The 27516-nt window shown below is 41.4% G+C and overlaps 1 protein-coding gene across 2 annotated transcripts in view; it reads right to left on the minus strand.

Annotated features, from left to right (window-relative positions):
- The window catches only part of SGTB (small glutamine rich tetratricopeptide repeat co-chaperone beta), a 42306-nt gene that overhangs the window by 5652 nt on the left and 9138 nt on the right, over positions 1 to 27516 (minus strand). Inside the window, exons 5-10 of one of the 2 annotated variants that reach the window (XM_084627815.1) lie at positions 19491 to 19590; positions 17161 to 17265; positions 14708 to 14846; positions 14546 to 14608; positions 2567 to 2604; positions 1540 to 1623 (exon numbers count right to left, since the gene is read on the minus strand). In XM_084627815.1, the coding sequence (XP_084483941.1) occupies positions 1540 to 1623; positions 2567 to 2604; positions 14546 to 14608; positions 14708 to 14846; positions 17161 to 17265; positions 19491 to 19590 (529 nt within the window). The other variant, XM_084627816.1, reaches the window with a different exon arrangement.

Here is a 27516-nt window from a genome sequence, read left to right on the forward strand (position 1 = left end):
AATAACTGGCATGCAGCACTGATAAGAAAACAGGAAGTTTTATGATCGCTGAAGCTATGTTATGTAAGCAAGCATGACGGGGATATGTATTAAAATGATAATCATGGTGTTATAGCTTTTACTACAGTATTTGAATTCTGTTCTGATGACAGATTGACATGTGTCCATGTTGATTCTTTAGACCCATCAGCTGCCTTTGATGAGAACTATTGTTCACTCACCTGCAGACACTAACATTAGTAAACAAAGCTGCTCTTGAGTGACTCTGCTCCCTTCCTTCTAAGAGATGCCAGCAGGCAATTTGGGTCAATTGTTCTTCTAGCCGAAAGATAATTTGATGTGGGGTTTCAGAAATGCATTCTGATACCCATTTTGTGCATGTGTAGATGAGGCCATTGGGAGAACGTGAGGTTACATGGGCTCCATTATGCTGATAACACTCAGCTCTACAAGTGGACTTCACTTCACCCAAAGAGTCTCCGATCTGCATTTATGTGGTGACTAGCCAGGATTGTGGCTTGTATTGAGCTAACTGGCTGAAATTAACCGCCAATGAGACAGCTGAAATACTTGATCACTAGGAAAAACAACTGGAAGAAGTCTCTTACTCCAGGAATAAGCTCTTGAGAGAATTTTGTCCAGGTTGCAGTAGCTACCAATACTGCTTTAATTTGATGTGCACTGGGCAGGAAGGCTGCCATTTTGGGGATGGGGAGGGAATGGGTCCTTGCCAGAGTGATCCACACTTTTGTTGCCAATAATGTGAACTATTAAAATGGACTCTGTGGGGCTACACCTAAAGACTATTTGGAAATGTCTGCAAGTGTACAATCCAACTGTATGCTTAACATACAAGTACATTACATGTGTGCTGTGTTGTGCACCGGCTTCCATTTGGTTTGTGTCTTATCAAACTAACTGGTTTAGGTCTTGGCTACTGTAGAAATCACCTCCCTCCTCATGTGATATTGCAACCAAGTTGCTTGAAGTAGCAGCCCCTCCCAGTTTAAATGGGAGGAAGCTGCAGGATATTTTCAGCCTTGCATCCTCCTTGCAGCCCTAGGTCTGACAGAGACTGAGTTTGCTGAATTTCAGATCACTCCACAAGACCTATTTATTCTCACAGCCTTTCCTCAAGTGGGTAGGCTGAATATAGCTTGAGGGAACAGGACTTTAGCTGCAGGGAACTGAGAAGTTTTTGGAGGATGCTGGTCCAATGCAATTTGAAAGAAAAATGTACAAGCACCTAAAAATTTAAACAGGCACTTTTAATGACCCAAGTCTAAAAAGCAAATAATGCATGATACCAGAAAGTGAAATTGAGCTGTCAATTTGCTTGTTCAAACTGAATGAATGAAGTGTACAAAGTAAATAAACATAAAATAGTGAAGAGTGAGATGTAAAGTTTAATCATCTAAGATTATCAGGAATACAAAGGCTAAAAATCAGCTTGACACTGTCTCTTTTAAACGGCAGCTGAGTGCTGCTTCTACAAATGTTAGGTAGTTAAAATAATATGTAAATCTTCACAACACTTACGCATGTATGAGGCTTGACAGATCACTTAGGCCACCAACACCTGCAGCAGGGCCGCCAATGGCATTGGACATCATCCCCGACATTCTAGAACAGTTAACACAGCATTGGTATTGTGGTGTTATCTTAAGTCAGTGCCTCTCAAACTTTTTTTTACTGGTGACCCCTTTCACATAGCAAGCCTCTGAGTGCAACCCCCCTTATAAATTAAGAACACTTTTTTAATATATTTAACACCATTATAAATGCTGGAGGCAAAGTGGAGTTTGGGGTGGAGGTTGACAGCTTGCGATCCCCCATGTAATAACCTCATGACTCCTTGAGGGGTCCCGAACCCCTGTCTTAAGTGACAAACTGCAGTTCTTTGCTGGGTTACTAGGAAGAGTACTGGATAGATTCATAGATATTAAGGTCAGAAGGGACTATTATGATCATCTAGTCTGACCTCTTGCACAATGCAGGCCACAGAATCTCACCCACCCACTCCTGCGATAAACCTCTCACCTATGAGCTACTGAAGTCCTCAAATCATGGTTTAAAGACTTCAAAGTGCAGAGAATCCTCCAGCAAGTGACCTGTGCCCCATGCTACAGAGGAAGGCGAAAAACTCCCAGGGCCTCTTCCAATCTGCCCTGAGGAAAAATTCCTTCCCAACCCCAAATATGGCGATCAGCTGAACCTTGAGCATATGGGCAAGATTCACCAGCCAGACACGCAGGAAAGAATTCTCTGTAGTAACTCAGATCCCACCCCATCTAACATCCCATCACAGGCCATTGGGCCTATTTACCATGAATATTTAAAGATCAATTAATTGCCAAAATCATGTTATCTAGTTACTAGTTATTAAGTGAGCTGTAGGGGAAACTAAACTGTGGTAGATCCAGTTACAAAGAGTACAGCTGTAAAGTCAATAATAGGAAGAACACAATACAAATTTTAGTAATTCATTGTCATTTGCTTTTGTTTTGTTAACCTACTCAGACACCACTGGCATCTCTTTTCACTGATATTCCATATTAATACTTACAGTTGTTGAACTTGAGGATTCTGCATTAAACTTGCTGCCTAGAATAAGTACGATGTATTGCAAGTCATAATGCAGTCATATATTTAGTTATCATTGTGGTAGTCATGAGAAGCACAATATATATCGTATTACAATACACAAACCAAGTTAATGACTCGAGACATATGATTCTCAACAAAATGACTCATTACAGCAATGTATTTCAAGGACATGAAGATAATATAATTCATTATACTCTACACCATGAATATCAGTTACAATATACTATTACTGTTCAGGGTAATCAACCATGAAAAAGAGGAAGTCCTTGTATCTCTAGAGCTACCCGAACCCAATGCCCTGGGAATTAGATGTTAAAATGTGTCAGATATTTGGGCAATCATCTTAATGGTTTAAAAAAACAGCTTTGAATTATATATTGCTTAATATTAAGCTTCCATCACTCCCAACTGGAGTCTTATCCAACGTTTTCCTCTAGATAATGATATATGCAAGGATAACAAATTAAAAGCTTTCTAAGTGATAAAGCCTACCCTCAGGAATCTGAGAAGGCTCATGGATTCTAGGCTGTGAGAAGGGAACAGTTAGTCTTGGGGCCACTGGGGATGGTTGTTATTATATTGGGTAAAAATATCTAAGCAGTCGCAGGGGTAGTCTTCTGTGTATGGAATTGTTTAAATGTTTGTATTGTATTTCTGTAGAAGTTCCCAACGCAACTGAAATCTGAAATAAATACATAAAAAGACCCAATAAGCACATCTGCTGTATATAAAATGTTCAGCACATTCACTTACTCATTGATCTTATCTGTTCAACTAAATAAAAATACTTTACCCTTTTCTTCTTAAAACAGGTTTATTAACTAATTTATCCTCACAACACCTCTCCAAGGTAAATTAGTCGTATCTTCTCCATTTTACAGTTGGGGAATGACATACAGAAAACCAAATTCATTGCAAATCCTTGATGTCAATGAAGTCTCATTCGCTTTTATCAGCAGTGAATTTGGTCCAGGAGATTAAAGGCCTGAAACTTGAGCCACAAGTAACTTGTTCAAGGCTAGACAGTGGTAAAAATCAGAAAGAGAACTCAGGAGTTCTTGGCTCCCAGTTCTGGGTTCAATCTACTTGACTGATTAGGCAACCTCTGGAAACAATACAAAAAATCCATTTCATATAGTTAGCTACAGACTGAAGAGAAGATTTTAAACTCAAAACAGATGGGGATTGTCTGGACAATGCATTTGCCCAATTAAGTTACACATGGAGTTCCTGTGCAGCTTAATAAACTAAGCTGTGTAGAAAATTCACTCTACTCCTTCTTCACAGACCATTTCTACCCTACAAACTTTCAATAGGTAACCAGACCTATTGGCCTCTCTTTTAGGTTAGGAGCTATTACATTCTGTGGGGCTACATACTCCAAATTTTACTGTGTACCCGTTAGCACACAGATGTTAAGTTTGACGTGTTGTGGTCTGCTTTGGACAAGAAAGGTTGCCAGTAATGCTGCGATCCACCAGCTGGAATTCTTTAAGAACTCGGAGGAATACAACAGGATTCTTGCACAACTCAGAGATATATGAAATTTAGTCTCCTGATCTACGCTCCCAAATTAATTCAAATCAGTTTGGATAACAGCACTGTGTGGAGTGAAGGTTTATTGAAGGACCATAAACAAAAGGTAATGAAAAACTACAAAGTACAGAGTTGTGTCAAGATGTCACTTTTCAGTGTTCTGTCTGGTCTTGGCTGGTGTTCAATGAAAGCACATTAACAGCACATTAATTAAATTACCAATTGATAATATGTTGAGAGGGAGGTGTCTAGAACAAAAGTGAGTATACAGAAAAAATATGAAAGGATCTCGGCTCAGATCCACTTAGGTGCATAAGTCCCAGTTTTAGGCAACACTGCTATTCACAAAACCTCCACTTGGCTGTTGCCTAATGCTACAGGTAGCTACAGTCACTCAGTGCCTAAGTTTCCACTAAGAAAAGGAGGACTTGTGGCACCTTAGAGACTAACCAATTTATTAGAGCATAAGCTTTCGTGAGCTACAGCTCACTTCCTCAGATGCATATCGTGGAAACTGCAGCAGGCTTTATATATACACAGAGAATATGAAACAATACCTATTCCCACCCCACTGTCCTGCTGGTAATAGCTTATCTAAAGTGATTTCCAGCACAAATCCAGGTTTTCTCACCCTCCACCCCCCCACACAAATTCACTCTCCTGCTGGTGATAGCCCATCCAAAGTGACAACTCTTTACACAATGTGCATGACAATCAAGCTGGGCTATTTCCTGCATAAATCCAGGTTCTCACATCCCCCCCACCCCCATACACACACAAACTCACTCTCCTGCTGGTAATAGCTCATCCAAACTGACCACTCTTCAAGTTAAAATCCAAGTTAAACCAGAACATCTGGGGGGGGGGGTAGGAAAAAACAAGAGGAAACAGGCTACCTTGCATAATGACTTAGCCACTCCAAGTCTCTATTTAAGCCTAAATTAATAGTACCACACATACCACACAACAGAACCACTAACCCAGGAACTTATCCTTGCAACAAAGCCCGTTGCCAACTGTGCCCACATCTCTATTCAGGGGACACCATCACAGGGCCTAATAACATCAGCCACGCTATCAGAGGCTCATTCACCTGCACATCCACCAATGTGATATATGCCATCATGTGCCAGCAATGCCCCTCTGCCATGTACATTGGTCAAACTGGACAGTCTCTACGTAAAAGAATAAATGGACACAAATCAGATGTCAAGAATTGTAACATTCATAAACCAGTCGGAGAACACTTCAATCTCTCTGGTCACGCGATCACAGACATGAAGGTCGCTATCTTAAAACAAAAAAACTTCAAATCCAGACTCCAGCGAGGAACTGCTGAATTGGAATTCATTTGCAAATTGGATACTATTAATTTAGGCTTAAATAGAGACTTGGAGTGGCTAAGTCATTATGCAAGGTAGCCCGTTTCCTCTTGTTTTTTCCTACCCCCCCCCCCCAGATGTTCTGGTTTAACTTGGATTTTAACTTGAAGAGTGGTCAGTTTGGATGAGCTATTACCAGCAGGAGAGTGAGTTTGTGTGTGTATGGGGGTGGGGGGGATGTGAGAACCTGGATTTATGCAGGAAATAGCCCAGCTTGATTGTCATGCACATTGTGTAAAGAGTTGTCACTTTGGATGGGCTATCACCAGCAGGAGAGTGAATTTGTGTGGGGGGGTGGAGGGTGAGAAAACCTGGATTTGTGCTGGAAATCACTTTAGATAAGCTATTACCAGCAGGACAGTGGGGTGGGAATAGGTATTGTTTCATATTCTCTGTGTATATATAAAGCCTGCTGCAGTTTCCACGATATGCATCTGAGGAAGTGAGCTGTAGCTCACGAAAGCTTATGCTCTAATAAATTGGTTAGTCTCTAAGGTGCCACAAGTCCTCCTTTTCTTTTTGCGAATACAGACTAACACGGCTGCTACTCTGAAACCTGTCATTATGTAAGTTTCCACTGTGAAAGTTCCCTAGGCACCTTAGTTTCTATGTTTGGGCATGTGCAGGCCTGTCCCACGCCTAAACCCCAGCAGGATCTACTAACCAGGGGTGTTTGCTCACCGATCTTCCCTGCCGGGCCCAATCTGGTAAGCGTCCTGAAAGTATGCCCACTGGAACAGGCCTCATTCAAAATGGAGGAGAAGGAGGTGGTGCCGCCTTAACCAGTGGGCTATGGGATATTCTGGTGTGGAAATCTTTCAGTCTCTCTTGTTGAAGCTTTCCAACTTTGGATAAATAACTAGAGTCACTGGAGCAAGGGGACTGGCCCCTAGGTCTCCCAAGGTAGGTATCCTTGCCACCAGGCTATAGAGCCATTCTCACACTTTCTCTGCATAGGTGCTGGAACAATTTTTATAATGGGGGTGCTGAAAGCCATTAAACAAAACTGTAAATCCTGTATATGATGGAAACCACTTTAAACCAGTGGTGCTGGCACACCCGCAGCACCCATGTCTCTCTCTGGCCCTCTGACTATTTATCCAGACTGAGAACAACCCACATCAAAATATCCCATAATCCAGTGGTTAAAGCACTTTCCTGAGAGGTGGAGGACCACTATTCAAATCCCCTCTCCCAATCAGGCAGAAGGAGGAATTTAACCTAGATCTCCAACATCCCCGGTGAGTACTTCAACCACTGGGCTAAAAGTTATAAGTTGGGTACTACGACCATCCCCATTTTGTGTGGAAAGAGGCATACACCTAACTCATTCTCACAAGAAATGGCTCAGGAACTGTTAGAGGGTAGCTGGCCCTGAATAGGAGTCAGGAGCTGAGTCTATCTCTGACAAGCTCCACAAGGGGAAATGAGGTAACTCAGGTGAACCTGGGGCTAATTAACTCACTGAGTAATTGGTAGGCAGTTAATTAGGCAGTGAAGCACCATGCATGATGAAAGGAAGCTACTCCCAGTAGACTCTACTAAAGAACAGAGGCTCTTGGGGAGAAAAGTGGAATCAAGAACAAGGAAGCTTCCAATGTGAGACCCATTAAGGGAGCTCACTAGGAAAGGAAACCAAGTACCTGTAAGAATGCTCCTAGGTGGGAGATGCTCTGAAAGGAAGGAATACCAAGTCTCAGCAGAACCTGGTCCTCATGGAAGGATTTCATCATGTAGCAAAAGCCCCCGATTAGAAGATTGTATGTTGTTCTGAGAAAGGGTCTCAGATTTGGGGATCTTGACCCAAGAGTAGAGATCCTTCCTCACGAGATGACAAGAGTCCCTGACTCAAGAAGAGGTTTCTGGGTCAAGAGGCCTCACTGGTAAGGGACATGAACATAAGTGGGGTTGATGGACTAAGATTAATTCAACCCCCTCCCCCTCCAGCTGCAGACTCTGGAGTGGAGGCCTGCATATCATTCCACCTTTGTGTTATATAAACTACAGCCTTGAAGGGGCACTGTTCAATATACATAAGCTTTGTTGGACTGATTGAGACCCCAATGGGGCAAATTCAGACAGGTGTAATTGCACTGCTGCGCTAGGCTGCCCAGGAGTGTGCCATGATGAGGGCCCCTCCCCGCTGAGATCCCTAAATTGCCTGATTCCAGGAAAGGGGTTCTCTGCTGTTTGATTGCAAGGAGGTGCTTAACTTCACTTGCAATCTGGACTTATGCACCTATCTCCATGGGACGGGCTTAGAACATACCCCTCTCATCGGCATCTGTCATTAGCTAGCTTAGGTGGCTCTCCACCTAGCTTGCTGACTTTTGTGGGCGGCAGTTTAAGGCAGTCTCTCCCCATTCTTTGTATAGGGCTTTATGGATCCCATTATTGTTCACTGATTTTTCTAGGCACTTAAGTGTTAGGGATTGCAATACCTAAATCCCTTTGTGGATCTGGGCCCTAATGTTTAGAAGTATGGGTAGGAAATAACCAAATGAGATGGGGAAAATGCAAACTGTTGGACAGTACTAATTGGAAACACAGATACTGAAAACAAATAAGGAACCTGAAAAGCACTAATAGAAAGACATTAGAAAATTAGATACAAGTTAGTAATGTGATATGGCAGCAAAATAGAACAAATGTAATTCTGAGCACTGCCCCACCCACACGTACATACAGGTATCATGTAACGAGAAAGGGAGTAACAGTCTCTCACTGTAACTCTCTGCAACTGCATCTGGAATTCTGCATTCAATTCTGGAAATGAGTAGAAAAAAAGACAAACTGGACAGTTTTGAGAAAAGCAACAAAAATTATTAATCTAAAGGGAAAGGTTAAAAAAAGTGCTAAATGTGACTGGTATAGCTGAGCAATGCCTAAACCACAAGTATGCAAATGTAAACACCAAGGAGGAATAGGAAAACTTCCTGACAACCAGAGGCAGATTATGGTTTTGTGGGGCCCTAGGCGAGAGGACTGGAATTTGTACATTGCAAGGCCTTGAAGACGTCCTTTCCACAGAGATTCACCAGTCTCTAGTTCTACACAAGCAGCTTCTTGCACTCATGCAGTTGTTTCATTACAGCTGACTTGCACTCTGTATTTTCAAACAAATCCAAGAAGCTTCTGGGAACCCAACTCATCTCACTTTATCATTGGTCAAAATGGAGCAACTTTCACCAGGGTATTTTGAAAAACCTCCAGTGTGAAGAGCACTCCCAAGGCAATTAAAGCTCAGTAGTTTAGCCCTCAGAGTATCATGCACTCAGTCATGATTTTCCTTGGGTTGAGGTTGACTCAGAGGGCTTGTCTACATGGGGAAACTGACAGGCAGAACTATAGCTAAGCCTGTGTAACTTCCTGTGTGCGCACTTCATTCTGGAAGAGAAGTGACTTTATTCTGATATAATTGTCTACTTCTGGTGCATCCCCATACCAGCAAGCCCTAAAATGGCATTAATGGGTGATTGGCTTTGCTTTTTGTTCTTGCAGCTCAGCAGTGAACTAGGCCCAGCAGCTGGCTGTCAGTGCCTGGGTGAATGTTAGCATGGAAGGAGAATTTTAGGAACGACTGAGGATGAGGTTTTCCCTTCATCTCTTATGAGTGAATAGACTCATGTAGTTTTTCCAAAGTTGCATGGGGAATGCGGAATGTCCTGCAGATTTGGGATTTACCTTTCTGGAAAACTCCAGTGTTTCATAAATAAATAAATAAATATAATGGAATATAATTTATATAACTGATAATTTGTTTACCTGCCTAAAGTATTTTCTACTGGGTATTAGATACTACCGTATTAGATATTAGGGTGAAGGTTCATAAATAGTGATTAAAAAACAAAAAAAGGAGATTAAAAATCTTTACTACATAAAAATGTACTCTCCCACCAAACCAGCTCTGCCCCCCTCTTTCACCCCCCGGTGCTCCTGCCGGGGAGCGGGTCTGGAGGCTTGCCCCACTCTGCCCAGCGCTCCTATCGGGGAGCGGGCTTGGGGTGCGGGGGCTTGCCCCGGTCCTCAGCAAGAGCGCCGGGCAGGGGGGCAGAGCGGGTCAGCATGCCCATCTTTCTGCGGCCCCCCAATTGTCTGGAGCCCCTGGGCATGGGCCTCGTTGACCCAGTGGCTAATTCCCCACTGCTGACAGCAAAATCTGTTCTGCTTTGGAATAGCCTCACCCTGGAAACAGTGAAAACCCCATTGCTTGACACAAGACTGGACAAAGCATTTAAAATGTTATGTAGGGAGCAATCTTGAATGATAGGGTGTGACAATTTGGGTATCTGTCTGTACAATTTATGCGTTCCGGTTGATACAAATGAAGTGTGACTGTTGAAAAACTACTGTATCATGAATGTGTGTTCACAATATCCTACCAGCCTGAAAGCTCCCCACATTGGAGACAATGGGAAAATACTTACCTTTTAATTGGTCCATATAGATATGCTAAATGTATTTGCTCAGCAGAGAGATGGACAGGAAGCTAAGGCAGGGGCTAAATTGTCCAAAGGTAAAGGAGGCAAGCTGATTTAGGAAAAGCAGGCTCCATGTTTCAGGAGAAGCCGTGCATGGGAGCAGACAGTATCTGAATAGCCCCCAACCCCAGACCAAAGAATGCTCTGGAGTGATGAGGAAACTGAGGCAGGGAAACACATGTAGGGTTTCTTTTGTATGATCATTATTCTCTTGTGTTTTATATGATTAAATAAAAGATCAATTGTGTTAGACCCTGGGCAAAGTGTCTGTGTGTTACATGCTTCACATACCGCAGGAAAGAGTTAAATGATAAAAGAGAAGGCACACACCTTGGGGGCAGAATTCTGAAAGAGGATGTGTTTAAGGTTATGTCTACACTACAAAATTAAGTCATCCTAATTTACAAAGGCAAACAGCCTCTGCATTAATTACATTGCTTGTGGGTGTCTACACTTTGCTACTTGTGTCGGCAGTGTGCATCCTCACCAGCAGCTCTTGTACTTATGTATTGTCAGTGTGGGATGGTTCCTGAAAGCCAGTTAACAGTCAATGTAAGCAACGCCGTATCGACACTGACACTGCGTCAACCTAACTACATCGACCTTGACTCAACCACTTGCGGAGGTAGAGTCAAGTCAGCATAGCTGGGCAGTTACATGGGGGGCCAGTGAAATTTAAGTGTAGACACTTCCATAGTTAGATCGGTGTAAGCTGCCTTGTGTCGACCTAATTCTAATGTAGACCAGACCTAAGTACAGTGGAGTCTGAAGGGTCAGCAATGAGCATAGGAGCTAGGCAGCTGGATAGCAGGTTCCAGCTCTCAGGAGAAGGTGCTAGACAGTAGGGATGTAAAATGTTAACCGGTAAGTATTAATCTTACCGGTTAACCCACCTTAACTGTTAACCCCCAGGCCAGCCGGCACCAGCATCCCAGTGCCAGCTGGAGCAGCCTCAGCCGGTTAACCATTTAAACAGTTAACTTTTAAAATGGTATTTACATCCCTACTAGACAGCATGTCAGCACCCTGAGTGTGTACCTAGGGACCCCAAGATCAGGCCAACGGCTGGACTCTGCTCAAGCTCTGAGAGGCTTAAAACACCTGGGGACCCAGAAGCTGGGTCCTTAATCTAGTGGGCAACTGGCAAGGGGATCCTGACCAGGTCTGTGACATAAATTGATGGACTAAATGACGTAATAGGTCTCTTTCCATATGTCTATGGTTCTGCAGGGAAAAGATGGCCTGTAAGGATTTGAAGAGGGAGCACTGCAGCACAGAGTTATAAGGAGGCCTAATTAAAATGGACATTGCATAAAGTGAACCCAAAGTGCTTTGCTTGACTAGTCCATTTTAGTCAACCTCCACTTTACTATAGTGGTGCCTGTGTTATACTTAACATACAAATGCTGGTAGGCACATACATAAGTATGGAAAGACCAAATATACCAGAGTGGCAAACCTTGTATGATTTAAGTGTAGGTTTAGGCACATGTTGAGAATACACACACTCTTTAAACCTACCTTTTGATCAATTTAATACATAAGGTCACTTTATCCCTTAGGGAATTTTTAAACCTGAACGCAGTGGCCAGGTCTTCACCAGGAATAAAGGCAATGGAGTCTCTCAAGGTACGTCCACACTACAATAAAAGACCCATGGCACAGCGGCAGCTGGCCTTGGTCAGCTGACTCAGGCTCACAGGATACAGCAGGGGCGCAGAGCGATTGGGGGCAGGGGGTATTGAGTCTATGTTCAACACCCACGGCTGGATCCTGGGGCCTCACAGGCTGGAGCCTGCCACCATGCAGCCAAAGCCTGTGGCAGTGGGGAGGCCAGGGGTGATGGGGAGCAGATGGTGAGCCTAAGGCTGGTGTCCTCCACTGTGTGACTGGGGGCCAGGGCTGGAAGCCCCACGGCCGGGGCCCGAAGCCCTGCAACCAGAGAAGGTGGTGGGGACCAAGGGTGATGGGGGAAAGTGGGTGGTGAGCCCAGGGCTAAAGCCCCACAGCTGGAGCCTGCCGCCCGCCATCCCAGGGCTGAAGCCAGAAGCCAGAGCCCCACTGTCCCTGAGAAGGTGGGGGAACTCACACCAGCTGCCTGCCCCTCTGCTGATTGTGGCAGTTAGCAGCCCTGGGCAATTCCACAACCTCCCTGGGCAATTTGTTCCAGCACTTAGCCACCCTGACAGGAGGTTTTTCCTAATGTCCATCCTAAATTGCCCTTGCTGAAATTTAAGCCCATTGCTTCTTGTCCTATCCTCAGAGGTTAAAAACAACAATTTTTCTCCCTCTCCTTGTAACAACTTTTTATGTACTTGAAAACTGTTATGTCCCCCTTCAGACCTCTCTTCTCCAAACTAAACAAACCCAATTTTTTCAATCTTCCCTCATAGGTCATGTTTTCTAGACCTTTGATCATTTTTGTTGCTCTTCTCCGGACTGTCTCCAATTTATCCACATCTTTCCTGAAATGTGGCACCCAGAATAGGACACAATACTCCAGTTGAGGCCTAATCACTGCACAACAGAGCAAAATAATTACTTCTCGTGTCTCGCTTACAACACTCCTGCTAATACATCCGAGCATGATGTTTGCTTTTGTGTGTGTGTGTGTGCGCGCGCGCGCACAAGTATTACACTGTTGACTCAATTAGCTTGTGATACACTATGACCCCCAGATGCCCTTCATGCAGTACTCCTTCCTAGGCAGGCATTTTCTATTTTGTGCACCTGATTGTTCCTTCCTCAGTGGACTACTTTGTATTTGTCCTTATTGAATTTCATCCTATTTACTTCAGACCACTTCTCCAGATCATTTTGAATTTTAATCTTATCCTCCATAGCACTTGCAACTCCTCCTAGATAGGTCTCATCTGCAAACTTTATATGTGTATTCTCCATACCATTATCTAAATCATTGATGAAGATACTGAACAAAACCGGACCCAGAACTTATCCTTGCGGGACCCCACTCGATATGCCCTTCCAGCTTGATTGTGTACCACTGAGAACTACTCTCTGGGAACAGTTTTCCAACCAGTTATGCACCCATCTTATAGTAGCTCCATCTAGGACAGTATCAAAAGCCTTACTAAAGTCAAGATATATCACATCTACCACTTCCCCCGCATCCGCAAGGCTTGTTACCCTGTCAAAGAAAGCTATTAGGTTGGTTTGACACAATTGTTCTTGACAAATCCATGCTGACTGTTACTTTTCACCTTATTATCTTCTAAGTGTTTGCAAACTAACTGCTTAATTATTTGCTCCATTATCTTTCCAGGTACTGAAGTTAACCTGATTGGACTAATTCCCCAGGTTGTCCTTATTTCCCTTTTTATAGACTGGCACTATATCTGCCCTTTTCCAGTCCTGTAGAATATCACCTGTCTTCCCTGACTTTTGAAAGATAAATCGCTAATGGCTCAGATATCCCCTCAGTCAGCTCCTTGAGTATTCTACGATGTATTTCATCAGGCCCTGGTGATTTGAAGACCTCTAACTTAAGTAATTTTTAACTTGTTCTTTCCCTATTTTAGCTTCTGATCCTACCTCATTTTCACTGGCATTCATTAAGTTAGTTGTCCAATTGCGACTCAACTTCTTGGTGAAAACTGAAACAAAAAAGTTATTTGGCACTTCTCCCATTTCCATATTTTCTGTTATTGTTTCCTCCCCACCCCATTGAGTAATGGACCTACCCTGTCTTTGGTCTTCCTCTAGCTTTGTAGACTGTTTTCTTGTTTCCTTTTATTTCTCTAGCTAGTTTAATCTCATTTTATGCCTTGGCCCTTCCAATTTTTTCCCTACATAATTGTATTATTTGTTTATATTCATCCTTTTCCCTCCCCACTTTTTGTAGGACCTAGGTTCCACCTTTTGTAAGACTGTCTTTTGAGTTTCAGGTTATTGAAATTCTCCTGGTTGGGCCAAGGTGGTCTCTTGCTATACTTCCTATCTTTCCTACACTATGGGATAGTTTGCTCTTATGCCCTTAATAGTGTCTCTTTGAAAAACTGCCAACTCTCTTGAACTGTTTTTCCCTTTCAACTTGTTTCCCCAGGGGATCTTACCTACCAACTCCCTGAGTTTGCTAAAGTCTGCCCTCTTTAAATCTATTATGTTTTTGAACTGTTTTCCCTCCTACCAGTCCTTAGACTCATGAACTCTCTCATTTCACGATCACTTTCACCCAAGCTGCCTTCCACTTTCAAATTCTCAATCAGTTCCTCTCTATTTGTCAAAATCAAACCTAGAACAGCCTCTCCGCAGTGGCTTTCTTCACCTTCTGAAATAAAAAATGGTCTCAAATACATTCTAAGAACTTGTTGAATAATCTGTGCCCTGCTGTGTTACTTTCCCAACAGATGTCTGGGTAGTTGAAGTCCCCCATCACCACCAAGTCCTGTGCTTTGGATGTATACACTAGTTATGATAAGCATTAAAACCATCTTCCTTTGTTGAAGCAGGAGTAATATTTAAAACATTTTACATTCTGTTTCTTAATTAAAAGCAACACAATATACTTAAAATACTCACCATACTAATGAATGCTGGGTTGTTTATCAAGCTTGCCATGTCAAAACTCAGTCCTGTTCCAGTCTGAAAACAAATAATATCTGAAGATTACTACGTCTAGGAAATTCCATTTGAGTTATTAAAAAACCTCACTGAAAAGAAAAACTAATTAAGGTAACTTACAGGACTGGAGAGGTCTCTTAGTTTCTGTTCAGCTATTTTCATATTTGACTTGTAAGAGTCATTTTCTGGATCAAGAACCAGTGCTTTTTGGTAACTGGTAATTGCTTCTTGGTATTTGTTCATAGAGGTCAGGGCCAACCTAGTGTGAAATAAAGAAAGCCAGTATGAGCACATCAAAGAAGTAATGGTACTAACAGTTTTGGATCTAATTAGCCCAGGAGTAAGTGAGAGAATCTCACAACTAACTTAGATCCTTATCATTCCAAAATACATGTAAGTTTACTACCAGAATGTAAATATTGATGCATATTGGCTGGCGCTGGCATTTACTTTTGTCAGACCACTTTCTGTAGCACAGATGATCCCCCAAGAACTCAGCCTTGCATATGTTCCACTTACAGGCAAGCCTTATGAAGAACTTTTTGCCGCCAAGGAAAATGCCAAATGCTTCTGGCTCTATTCTAGGCCATGCCCTCACAAGTTATCAATTAGTGAAATATGCAAGGGTGCTTCTTAGAGCTCGGTAACCACATCCACGCAGAGTTGCTCTCTCACGTAGGGCTCTAAATCTGATACGCAATTCAGAATAACAGTCCTGCAATCATTTTTAAATGAACAGTCCCCATGCCCACCTGTTAATCTCCTAAGAGTGGGAAGTTGGAACTCATATGGGAAATTCTCCAAGGAAAAAAACCTATTTACTTACCACAGAAATTACAGCTCCCTGAGATGCCTACCCATATGGATCTATGCTCCCTGCTCATTTTCTCCACTTCTTTGCAGTCTCTTGTAGAGGGATTCCTAAATTAGTGATATGAACTAAAAGACGTTTGGGGCAACGCAATCTCTTTGGAACCCAGAATGGGAAGGAGAGGAGAAGCAAGCTGCCCCAATGTACACTTCTTAGGCAAGTCTTCTAAGCTCATGCACTAGTGGCATGCTAGAGCGTTATCCACATAGGCAACCATCTGACAAAGCACAATTACTATAAGTAACTATTTTATATGTGTTGTCCTATATGGTCATCTTATGTTTAATACAATTTGTCCCTCTTCTGTAGTCTTGTTGGGTTTCATTGTAATACTATGACACTTCTAATATATAAGGGTTTTCCAAGTCATTGTCTGCTGCACTTCAGACCACAGACTTTGGCACGGACACATTTACAGAAGCTGGTACTATGCTGGCCATAGTTCTCCCTTCAGATTAGGGCCAAGAGCCCTTTCAAACATGGAGACATTCATAAAACTTCGGGTAGTAAAGATGCATAATCCCATTTACTCCTTCCAGACAGCTCTCACTGTGCTATATTCACATTTTTCACTAGATTTGACAATTAGTATTCACAGAAGCAGCATTCATCTATTCATTCAATTTTCAGAATTAAAATTCATGTTTTGAAATTTAAAAAGCTAAGGACCAAAGTTAGACATTACATGCACATATACAGATCTCACTGACTTCAATTAGAGCCATGTATGTGCCTCTGAGGGAAGAATTTGACACTAGATATTTGTTTTATTATTAAAATTTCTTTAAAGAGGTTTACCAGGTGAACTTCACTCTTACTGGTGAGGGGGTCTGATTCTCTATAGACATATAGACGCATGAAATGTCAGACCTGCTTTGGCATTTATGGGTCAATGTAATCACAGTGTCTTGCCTACAAGTTACTATTACAACATCAGCCAGAGAGGCTTGTAACTCAAGTGGTAAAGGCCTGTATTTCTCGTGTCAAGGGTCCTAGTTTCTAACTCCCACAGCTTAAGCGATGGATTGCCCTACCCAGTTATGACAGGACGAAGAAGTCACAAAGCAACTGCATGGGCACCCTGGGAAATATCCCCAACACAAAAGCCGCTCTGCACAGGGACTATTGGAAAAAAAGTCATAAGGATGAATTTCCCTAAGTGTGCAGATGTGAATTCATAACAGTATTTACTTAAGAGTGCTATGTTAGGGTCAGAAGAATTACTAAATAAACAGCACTTTCCACCTCAACAGATCTGCTTCCTAGGTGTATTTAGCTGAGAAAAATAAGTTTGTACTCCTATTAGCTTGGCAAAACCAACACTTTTGAGAGAGGGACTTGGATTCTATTCTGTATTAATTATCATTAACAGAATAGTTGTTGTTCCAGTTACAGAATAATTACTGGTGATTAGGAGCGAGAAAGAACACAGTTTGACTCCCTAGATTGAATTTGCAATGCTGATAAACTGAAGAAAAAAATCTGTAGTGTAAACAGAGCAAATCTGACAGGAAGTCACTAGGAGAGAGCATGTACATGGAACCTCATGCCAGCTTCAGTCATAGAAAACAACTGCACTTTTAGCACCAGATCTTCAGTCAACACAAACTGGAATTATCCCATTGATTTAAATAGAGCTACACTGATTTCCACCTTCCAAAGATCTAGCCCTGAATGCTTAAATAAATCTGGATTATCTTACCCCATTCTCCCATATGCTTTGCTGTATTTTGGATCTATTGCTATTGCTCTCTCACAGTCTTTTATTGCTTCATTGTAGTTGCTGATCTTACTTTGAGCAGCAGCCCTAAAGTAGGGGGAAAAGAAGGTATTTAAAAAAAGTCTGAGCATCCAGATTTAGGCCCCAAAGACTACACTTAACATTAAGAACACGTTTAATCCTACTGACTACTCCGTTACATTATAGAAAATTTGCTCACCTGGCTTGACTTCAGTGGGACTGTTCAAGTGCTTAAAGTTAAGCATGTGAAAGTGCCTTACTGACTTAGAGCCTTAAATTATACAGAGTCATACCTTACAAAAAACAGAATAGTGTGGAAAAGCGTTTGAGAACCAAAATACAGATACACACAAAATACATCATTAAATCAATTACAACAAGCCAAATGGTATTTTTTGGGGATATATAACGACTATTTAGGAAAACAAGTATTTTGTACAGGCACCCTTTTGCAGCAATACTACTTTTTGTTTTCACTCTTCACAGTTCAAAGGATCTACTTGGTCTCTCTCTCTCTCTCTTTACGCCTGTACCTATCAGTCTCATATCACAATGACAATCCTTCTGCTGAGGGCATCTATCCCTCAGGTGCCTGGCTCCAGGAGAATTGCTAGAGGAGCTCGAATATACTCTATACTGACTGACCATGTAGGTATTTGATCTATATTGATTTTTGCAAAGTCTCTGTAGAAATACAGTTGTGTGTGTAATGCCACTCATGCTGGTAGGTAAGTCTGGATAAAGAGACCTAATAATTTCTGAATCAGTGAATTACTACTGTACCTTTACCAGGGAAACACTCATTATTTTTACATATGATTTATGAGTTAAGGCAATAGAGTGGCCAAGCCAAAGAGTTCAGATCAGTATTCAGATTCAATCTTTCCCATGGTCTGAGAGTATTCAGAAAAAACATTCCAGCTTAAGTCTTTCCATAGTTAAAATGGTACTTTACAGAAGGAGGAATATTTAATTCTGCAAAGCATTTTGTGCTAGTTTTCCATGAAAAATTCTGTGTAAAATGATTTTTTTTATTTAAACCTTTTTTCCTACTATGCCCTCTGAATTATATACTTTGTCTAGGTTTGATGGAATAAATTATTTCCCTTCCTACTGAGTTGTGTTCATTGTCTTTAATTATATGGACCGCTTTACACCTGTTCAACCCCACTGTGGTCAATGCAGTTGCATGAGTGTAATCAAAGGCAGTATTTAGCCCTGCATGCACTTCAATTCTTTTTCATGTTTAGAGACAGACTCAACAAACCAAATAAGGAATCAGCCTGATTCGGCTCTCCTGTTTTCTTAAGGTAAAGCAACCCCTCTCTCCTCTGCTTCAACTTATGTCTACACCATCCTCAAAACTTCTGGAGCAAAATTCAATCCTAGTTTTAAATTACTTCAACTGGCGGTGTACCCACTTATGCCAAGGCTGAATTTGGTCTGTTTTACAGTACAAAATCATTGCAAGTTGCACATGCTTTGCATACTCACTGAATATCAAAGTAGTAGTAGTTAGTTGTGTTGCTAATTACACACATTTTGGGCTTATTCACAGGCTATTGGAGTTAATGGGAGTCTTTCAATTGGCTTCAATGGGCTTTGGATCAGGTCCTACATGACCAGTTTACATCTAGAGAGAATTTATAGCACTGCTGTCTTATCAGAGAAAAGATATGGTTCAAACTCTGCACTACTGCCTTAAATAAGTAATGCCATCTTAGTAAATGTTTGTGGATCCTCTGCCTCCTTGTGCTTGTCTCTATCTACTACATAATTCACTTGTTTAGTAACTAAGGAGTAAAATCTGTATTAGAAGTGCATTATGTAGAACTGTTACTTTTGCAATAATCCCGGCATAAAGGTATTTAGCTCCTATATAACGTTTTACATCTTCAAAGCACTTTACAAATATTTTTTGCTCTGGAAAATTAAAGCATATTAGGCCCAATCCATTAGAATTCCATAGAAGGGCTCCCACTAGCTCAAATGGGCTTTGAATCAGACCTTTACTAATTTCTTGTATAGAAGTTGCTTCAAGCTGCCAACATCAGTCACCAAATAAAGTCTTGAAACAAAGTTAAAATCCACACTACAAATATAATGAAGACAACCATTTGAGTATAGTTGAAATGATACATTTTAAAATTTGCATGACCAAACTGATATAAATCAAATGTTGTTACTCGCTGAAAATGAGGGCTTTTCACTTCACCTTGTTTTGATCTAGTTTGGTTTTTCTTTTTACAATTATCTCTATGAAGTTTAAGGGATTTTTTGTTATTTTTTACCTGTTACAATAATACACTGCATTATTTGGATCCAGCTCTATAGCATGAGTATAACAATCCACTGCAGCAACATAATTTTCTTCCTTCATGTGATTATTACCTGAAATAAATTGTAAAAATGATGGTTTAAGATAATTAAAGGTGTAATTCTATACCTGAAAGACAAACACAGAGCAGAATCACTACACTACAGTACCTCACAAAGCAGTTGGGACTGTGTCGCCTATTGTGATTAACTTTTCAGAAAAAGATTTTGTATTAGTCTGCTGAATATACAATACGCTTTTTTCATACACACCTGTTATCTACAAAGCAGCACAACACTTAATGTTTACTGCCCTCTCAATACTCTACATACTTACAAGGCAGTTCCCAACAAACTGGTTCCTTCCTCAACTGCAGGGAACTGGCCCAGTGGGCTGGTCAACCACAACAACTTAGCTGCAGTTTGGATTGGTCAGGATGGATATCCCAGCAGGTCTCACAACTTAATGATCTATATGTGGAGACCCTTTTTGATTTAATGCACCCAAACTTGCCTGTAACTACAACCATAATATGAAGACTCTAAAAACAAGGAAAACAAAGATGGGCAGGTAAATGAACAGTCCCGTGCAGCTACCAGTAGCTCTTTCATGAAGATGCTGAGGACACATATACCACAAGTGCCATAAAATTACTCAGATGCAAAAGTACTCACCAACACCTCAGCAGATGCATCACTAGTCAACTCTTAGGAGACTAAAAATGTTATGCATCGAGGAAAGGAAAAACACCAAGCCACACCAGTACAGTAAAAGGAAAAAGGACCCTGCCTTCCTTTTCTCCCCATCCCTTGCACCATGTCTGGCAGCAGTACAGGCACAGGCCATAATCCCACTTAGGCAGGGAAAAAGCTCAGATTTAACAGGAAAAGACTAACAAAACTTTAAGTTCTGGCAAATGGGCCAAGGTAACAGAAGGAACACCACAAAGAAATTATGAACGAAGAAGAGTATCCTACAAAGTGTAGAGAGAGTACAGAGATCTGACATGCTCCAGAAGGCGCAGAGTCCTCCCTATGCAGGACACACGGCTGAATGAGGAAGAGATCCTTCAGTCTCAGCCACTGGCAGTGAAAGAACCAACATTCCAAATTAACAGAACCATACCAACTTTTCAGCTCTGTTATAACTGATAGTATATTGCCACAAGTAACCTAATTGTGTATGAGAAGTTGAATCATAAATATTTCACATATTAGCAAAGTCACTTCCATTTGGAAGGAATGCATAATCTTCACAGAGCCAGGTAAGCGTAACAGGGAGTAGAGTCTAGTAACATAGCTAATGGATCACAAATTAATTCCAACAATAATGTAATTTGAAATGAATGACAGGCCTAGGTGACAGGTCACTAACTTTTCACCTAGTCAGGTAAATTCTCTCTTTAGCATTGGGCGTGAGTCAACTGGTTACTATGGATGCATAGACTGGGCAGGTCCATCCAGTGTGGCTGCAGCTGTGACCAAGAAAGAGCTGCAAGGGGCAGTTCTCATCTCAGACAATGACTGAAAACAGCTAAGCATGTTTCTGTTTTTCTTAGATTATAAAACAGAAGGGACCATTGTGATGATCTTATCTGCCTTCCTACATAACACAAGTCATGGCACTTCCCCAAAATAACCCTTAGAGCACAGTTTTTAGAAAAAATCCCATTTGATTTACAAATTGTCTGAGAGAGAGAATCTACCATGACCGTTGGTAAATGGGTCCAGTGGTTAATTACTGTCACCGTTAAATTCACACCTTGTTTCCAGTCTGAATTTGTCAAGCTTCAACTTCCAGCTACTAGATAGCGTTAAACCTTCTCTGCTAGACTGAAGAACCCATTATTAAATATTTGTTCCCTATGCAGATACTTATTCAGGATGTAAAATGTTAACTGGTAAGCACTGGTCTTACCGGTTAACCCGCCTTAACCGTTAACCCCCAGGCTGGCCCACCCGCCAACCCCAGCGGCCCCGCGCTGCGCAGCCAGATCGGCCCCAGCCGGCCAAACCCAACCCCAGCCACACCAGCCAGCCAGAGCAGCCCCAGCCATGCCAGCCAGCTGAACCCGACCCCAGCCCCCCTCCTTTTAATCAAGTAACCATTTAAATGAAATATTTTAATAATTTAAATGGTTAACTTTTAAAACGATATTTACATCCCTAATACTTATAAACTATAATCAAGTCACCCCTTAAGCTTCTGTTAAGCTAAATAGATAGACTCAAAGGGCTCAACTGTTGTAAGGCATGCTTTCTAATCCTTGAATCATTTTTGTGGCACTTCTCTGAATCTTCTCCAATTTATCAACATTCTTCTTGAATTGTAGGCAACAGAACTGGGCACAGTATTCCAGCAACAGTCACACCAGTGCCAAATACAGAGGTAAAATAACCTCTCTACTCCAGAGATTCCCGTTTATGCATCCCAGGATCACATTCGCTCTTTTGGCCACAGTCTCACACTGGGAACTCATGTTCAGCTGATTATCCACCACAACCCCCAAATCTTTTTCAGAGGCACTGCATCCCAGGACAGAGTCCCCCCATCCCGTAAGTATAGCTGACATTATTTATATTTAGCTGTATTAGAATGCATATTGTTTGCTTGTCCCCAGTTGACCAGCTGATCCAGATCACTCTGAATCAGTGACCCGTCCTCTTCACTATTTACCATATCCCCAATTTTTGTGTCATCTGCAAACTGTATCAGTGATGATGTTATAATTTATCCCAGGACATTAATAAAAATGTAAAATAGCATAGAGCCAAGAACGAATCACTGCAGGACCCCACTGGAAACACACCCACTTGATGATTCTTCCCTGTTTACAGTTACATTTACAGACTTGTCAATTAATTTTAATCCATTTAATGTAAGCTATGTTAATTTTCTTTCTTTCTAGTTTTTTTAATCAAACTGTCATGGTGTTACCCTGGGTTTGAGGGATGTGTGTACGCAAAATGTGATCAAGCCAATTTCAACCATATTATGTGCACTCAGCCACTATGAATTAATGAAATAGACCACATACTTAAAGATTAATTTGGAGACAGGCTTTCAGAAGCAAAGTCAAAATCTAGCTGACAGTTTCTGCTAATCAGAATGGGAGGAGGGGAAAGAAAGTAAACAACTGAGACTGAAAACCTTGGTGGTTGGAAGACCTTGAGTCTGGGCTCCTCTGATATTAGAAGTTAATTGAAAGTTAGGAAGAGTGATGATCCAGTAGGGGTCATTATGACTATGTGTTTTGTAGAAGTTAGTTATAAAAGACTAGCTAACATAGTGTACTTTGGAGCAGTCCTCTGAAGCCATCTTGAGAGATGTTTTTCCCAACACCCTTTCTCCCTGCTGGGTGACCAATCGGCCACTGCGAACCTGCTGTTAATTACTCAATACTATTCCAGATGTTAGGTAAATATCTGGGATGTTCTAAACCTATTGCCTGTCTGTGTGTGCTTAAATCTAATAAACTGCAGTATTAGATAAGAGCACGCTGACTTGTATTTAATCTCTAATCAGACAGAATTGCTGTGTTTCTATTGATTTATTCCTGACACAGCTGGAGAGAAATAGTTAAGTTACCACTGTTGAGGGTTCTGAAAACCCCAGTAACAATGAGGTACCAAATCAAATGCCTTAGAGAAGTTTAAGTATATTACATCAACACTATTACTTTTATCAACCAAACTTGTAATCTCATAAAAAAATAATGCTTCCACTGTCAAGAAACAGTGAGAATGTAAAAAATAACTAGGTAGGTAAGATAGGGCAGGTTCGAGCAAGTATTCTCAATACTTGTATAACAGGGACTATTAGTAGGCCTAGTAATATCCTACCTACCAGTTTAAAAAAAAAAGTTTTATAACTGCATATGCATCGAATCTAAGACTTTGGAATCTCTGCTACGATTCTGAAAAAAGTACTGCTTGAGACATGGAGCCAAATTCAAAGCTGACACCCATTTACCCCAATCTTGCTAACCCAAGCCCTGAATTTGACTCCAAGAGCATAGGAATCCAGCCAGAGATGCTAGTTCTGCTCAGATTGTGGGATTTGGGACTCTGCATAACAGAAAAGTAGCCATGACAATTTATTACATTTTATTATAGTGTCAGAAAAAATGCCTCAAGAAAAACAAATTGTTTTACTTTAGGGATAAATTTGTGTCTTTCTGGAACTGAAGCACTAGCTATTATTACATAATATTTATACTGCAGTATTGCCCAAAGGCCCTAATTAGGATCAAGCCCCACATTATACATAGGTGCTGTACAAACACACACAAAACCCACAGTTCCTGCTCCAGAGATTAGAAGCTAAGAAATCAAGCGAAATATCTGGGGGGGGGGGGAATATAATTAAATATATATTAAGTGTGTATGTGTGTGTAAAATAATGCTTTTTAAAAACTATAATAATGCAAAGTGTCAATTCTCCAGTTTGCTGCTGAATTATTAATTGGCTGATTCCTTTGAGGCATCACAGCAGAGAGGGGTATTAATAAGGACAGAGTTGGTAGCTTATGAATAAGTTCAGGGAAGATGTTCCATGCATAAAGGACAGTGTGAATAAGGCCCATGAGATGCGTGCAGGTGCATGAGGCTAGAGTGGAGGAGCTGAGGGAAGTTGGAGTGACAAGAGCAGGAAGGGACCAAATTATGAAGGACCCTGAAGGTAAGGACAAGAAGCTTGAATTTAACTAGGAAAAGACAGACACACTTTCCAGGCATCTCCAGCCAGACCTATCAATGCCCCCAACTCCTAACCTGCTATTTCAATAGATGGTCTATCCTTAAATCAGACTGTACATTGAAGTAGATTACACACTGCTACAGTGCCTACTTTGACGAGGTGCTGAGTACCAGTAAAGCCCAACAACTGCACTGGGTGTTGAGGGCATTTTGTACCTTCCATAAGGTGCTCAACACCACATAGAAGCAGACAGTTAATGAAGTGAAAAGCCATTCCAGAGCAACTATGTTAAGATTCTCCAATTAATTTTCACTTCTGACCTAACCAGGTTTGAACTCATATCTCCAGAAATGAAAGGCTAACGACCCACTTCATCACCTAGCTAAGCTTTTTTTTAAGTGTACTTTATAAAGCCAAGAGTGGAATATATTATTCCTTGTCATTTGCAACAGCTGCAGCTGACCATTTAAAATGAGAGACCTTGACCTAAGAACGTAAGAACAGCCATACTGGGTCAGACCAAAGGTCCATGTAGCCCAGTATCCTGTCTTCCGACAGTGGCCAATGCCAGATGCCCCAGAGAGAAAGAACAGGTAATCATCAAGTGTCACCTATTCCCAGCTTCTGGTAAACAGAGGGTAGAGACACCATCCCTGCCCATCCTGGCTAATAGCCATTCCATCAACCTATCCTCCATGAATTTATCTAGTTCTTTTTTGAAAAGTCTTGGCCTTCACAACACCCTCTGGCAAGAAGTTCCACAGGTTGACTGTGCATTATGTGAAAAAATACTTCCTTCTGTTTGTTTTAAACCTGCTGCCTATTGAAATCCAGCCAAATTTTTTCCGTTTCACTTTATTAAAAACTTTTCCCAGGAGGCTACTTCCACCTCTCAAATGTAAACATACTAATCTGGGTTTTATGCATAATATCTACAAATCTGAATTTATACCCAAACTACAATATAAATAAAGCCTTAATCTATTCAATAGCCCTGCATATCTGTAAACAGTGCTACACTTCTTACTTTCATTAACATTAAAACCTACCACATGCACTCCACATATTTTAAATTAGTCCAATGCAAAAGAATCTGGAAATGGATTTTTTAAATTAGGAACATAACTCATTTTACCGTGATTTTACATAATGTAAAACTGTTTTATATAATGAGTAAAATCTAGGGTTTAATGAAGTCAGTGGGAGCTTTCCATTGACTTCACTGGGGCCAGGATTTGAAAATAAAAACCCAGTGACTGCACTGGGTGCTGAGGGCATTCTGCACTTTGAAGATAATTTATACTCAAACCATCGCATACCCTTTACAAAGTAATGAATTGGATACTGTTGAGTAGAAACTGTACTGGCAAATACAGGAAGCCATAATGTGCTCAACAACAGCCATGCATTCATTAGAATCTCTACTACTCAAATAGGGAACGTTAGCCAGGGCTTCATGGTTTTCCCTTGTTTTAACTTCCTCTTAACCAGCCATCAGCAAAGGGACAGGATGAACCTCGGTTTTATATCTCCCATGAAGCACAGCTCTGACCCCATAATACCACATCCCTGGTACTGCACTACACTGTCAGCATTAGCTATAAGCCCAAGTTTTCACATGGAACTTGTAGTCCAGATACAATACTGCCACTGACTGAGCTATGCGAACACCCTAATATTGCCAAAACCCAGGACAGCGTGAAATTATTACTCCCTGTGATGCTGGCTGACAAGGTGCCAGCTCATGACAAGACCCAGGGCGTCACTGACAAACGCATAGCTGGAAAGCAGTCTGTCTTACCTCTGGATTAGTATAGTTAAAATAGGCATTAGTATTATAAGAATGTGCTTACTGTTTAGACTTAATGGAATGCTGCATGTATTAATCCTACTTATAATATCTGTAGCCCATGGTATAGAGTTATATTGAATGTTAGCATTGTAAACCTCTAATTGTGTAACCTGCCAAAGAGGAAAAGAAGCATTAATTAAGGTAAAGTGCTCGTTCTGCACATAAGATGGTCCACTGTAGGCAAATGAGGCATTGTGTAGCACCAAGGGACAAATACCTTGTTGACTGCATTTCTAACTCCCTCCAGGAAGGGGAAACCTGCACATGAACTCACCCCACCAGCTTGGAATCTGGGGTGAAGGAGAGAAAAAAATCCCTGACAAGGAGAAACTTGTGTCTTTATGCTGTTTGGTCTCTGAGGGGCCAAGATTCCTAAGCATAAGCAAGAGATCCTCATGGTGCTTGGCACAGGTAGGCCCTAAAGGTCATATAGAGTTGCTTATTACAGAAACTTATACTACCTTTTTTAAAACTAAGACAGTAACTCATTTGTGAGTGTGTTTCCTGTTTCAGCCTTGTAAATAACGCTCTTATTTCTTAGTTAATAAATCTTTAGTTAATTTATTACAGGATTGGCTACAGGCATTGTCTTTGGTTGAGATCTGAGTACAAATGACCTGGGATAAGTGACTGGTCCTTTGGGATTGGAAGTAACCTGAATATTATTGTGTTTTTTGGTGTAAAGTGACCATCTATCGCATAGTCAGCTTGCCTGGGTGGCAAAATAGACTGGGATGACCAAGGGGACAGTTTGTGATTCCATGGTAAAACTGTTATAGGGCTTTAGGAGTTCAAACTTGTTACTGGGTTGGTGAAATCTAATTATACACCACACAACCAGTTTGGGGCGTCTGCCCTGGCTTTTGACAGTCTGTCCTGAGATTGGCACTCATGGTCAGGAGCCACTCCAGACAGTATAACATTTGATAATAGGTGGCAGGATTCACATGTTACAGGTCAATTGGATTTATAGATCATAATCCAGAGCTGTTAAAAGTTAAAACTTGATATTGAGAGTGTTTAAAGGTTAAAAAATAGACACGAATGGACCACAGTTATGGTCTTGAGACAAAAGACCTTGAAACGTTATGTAAGCAGAGAGGAATATCCAATAAACAGAAATGCCCAGATCAGGAGCTAAGCACCCACTTGCCCCAGATTCCATAGAGACTGCTGCAGTGGAACTGGTTTGACTGTTTGTATCGAGCAGCTCAGGAAGAACGTAAGCCCCAGAGACTGATGGTGGACTTCCAGATCAAGAAGATCAAAGAAACCGAAGAGGCTGAGGAGACAACCCACCACAGATGCATGGAACAACTGGAAGCTAAATACAGAGCTCACACATTGCAGCTCAAAGTACTGGAGAAAACAAAAGGAGTTTTCTCAACCAGTTTGGGGTTTCTGCCCTGCTTTTTGACAGTCTCCCCTGAGGTTGGCACTCACTGTCATG

The sequence above is a fragment of the Lepidochelys olivacea genome, assembly GCF_965140295.1.
Source record: "Lepidochelys olivacea isolate rLepOli2 genome assembly, chromosome: 5".
Taxonomy (NCBI): Eukaryota; Metazoa; Chordata; order Testudines; family Cheloniidae; genus Lepidochelys; species Lepidochelys olivacea.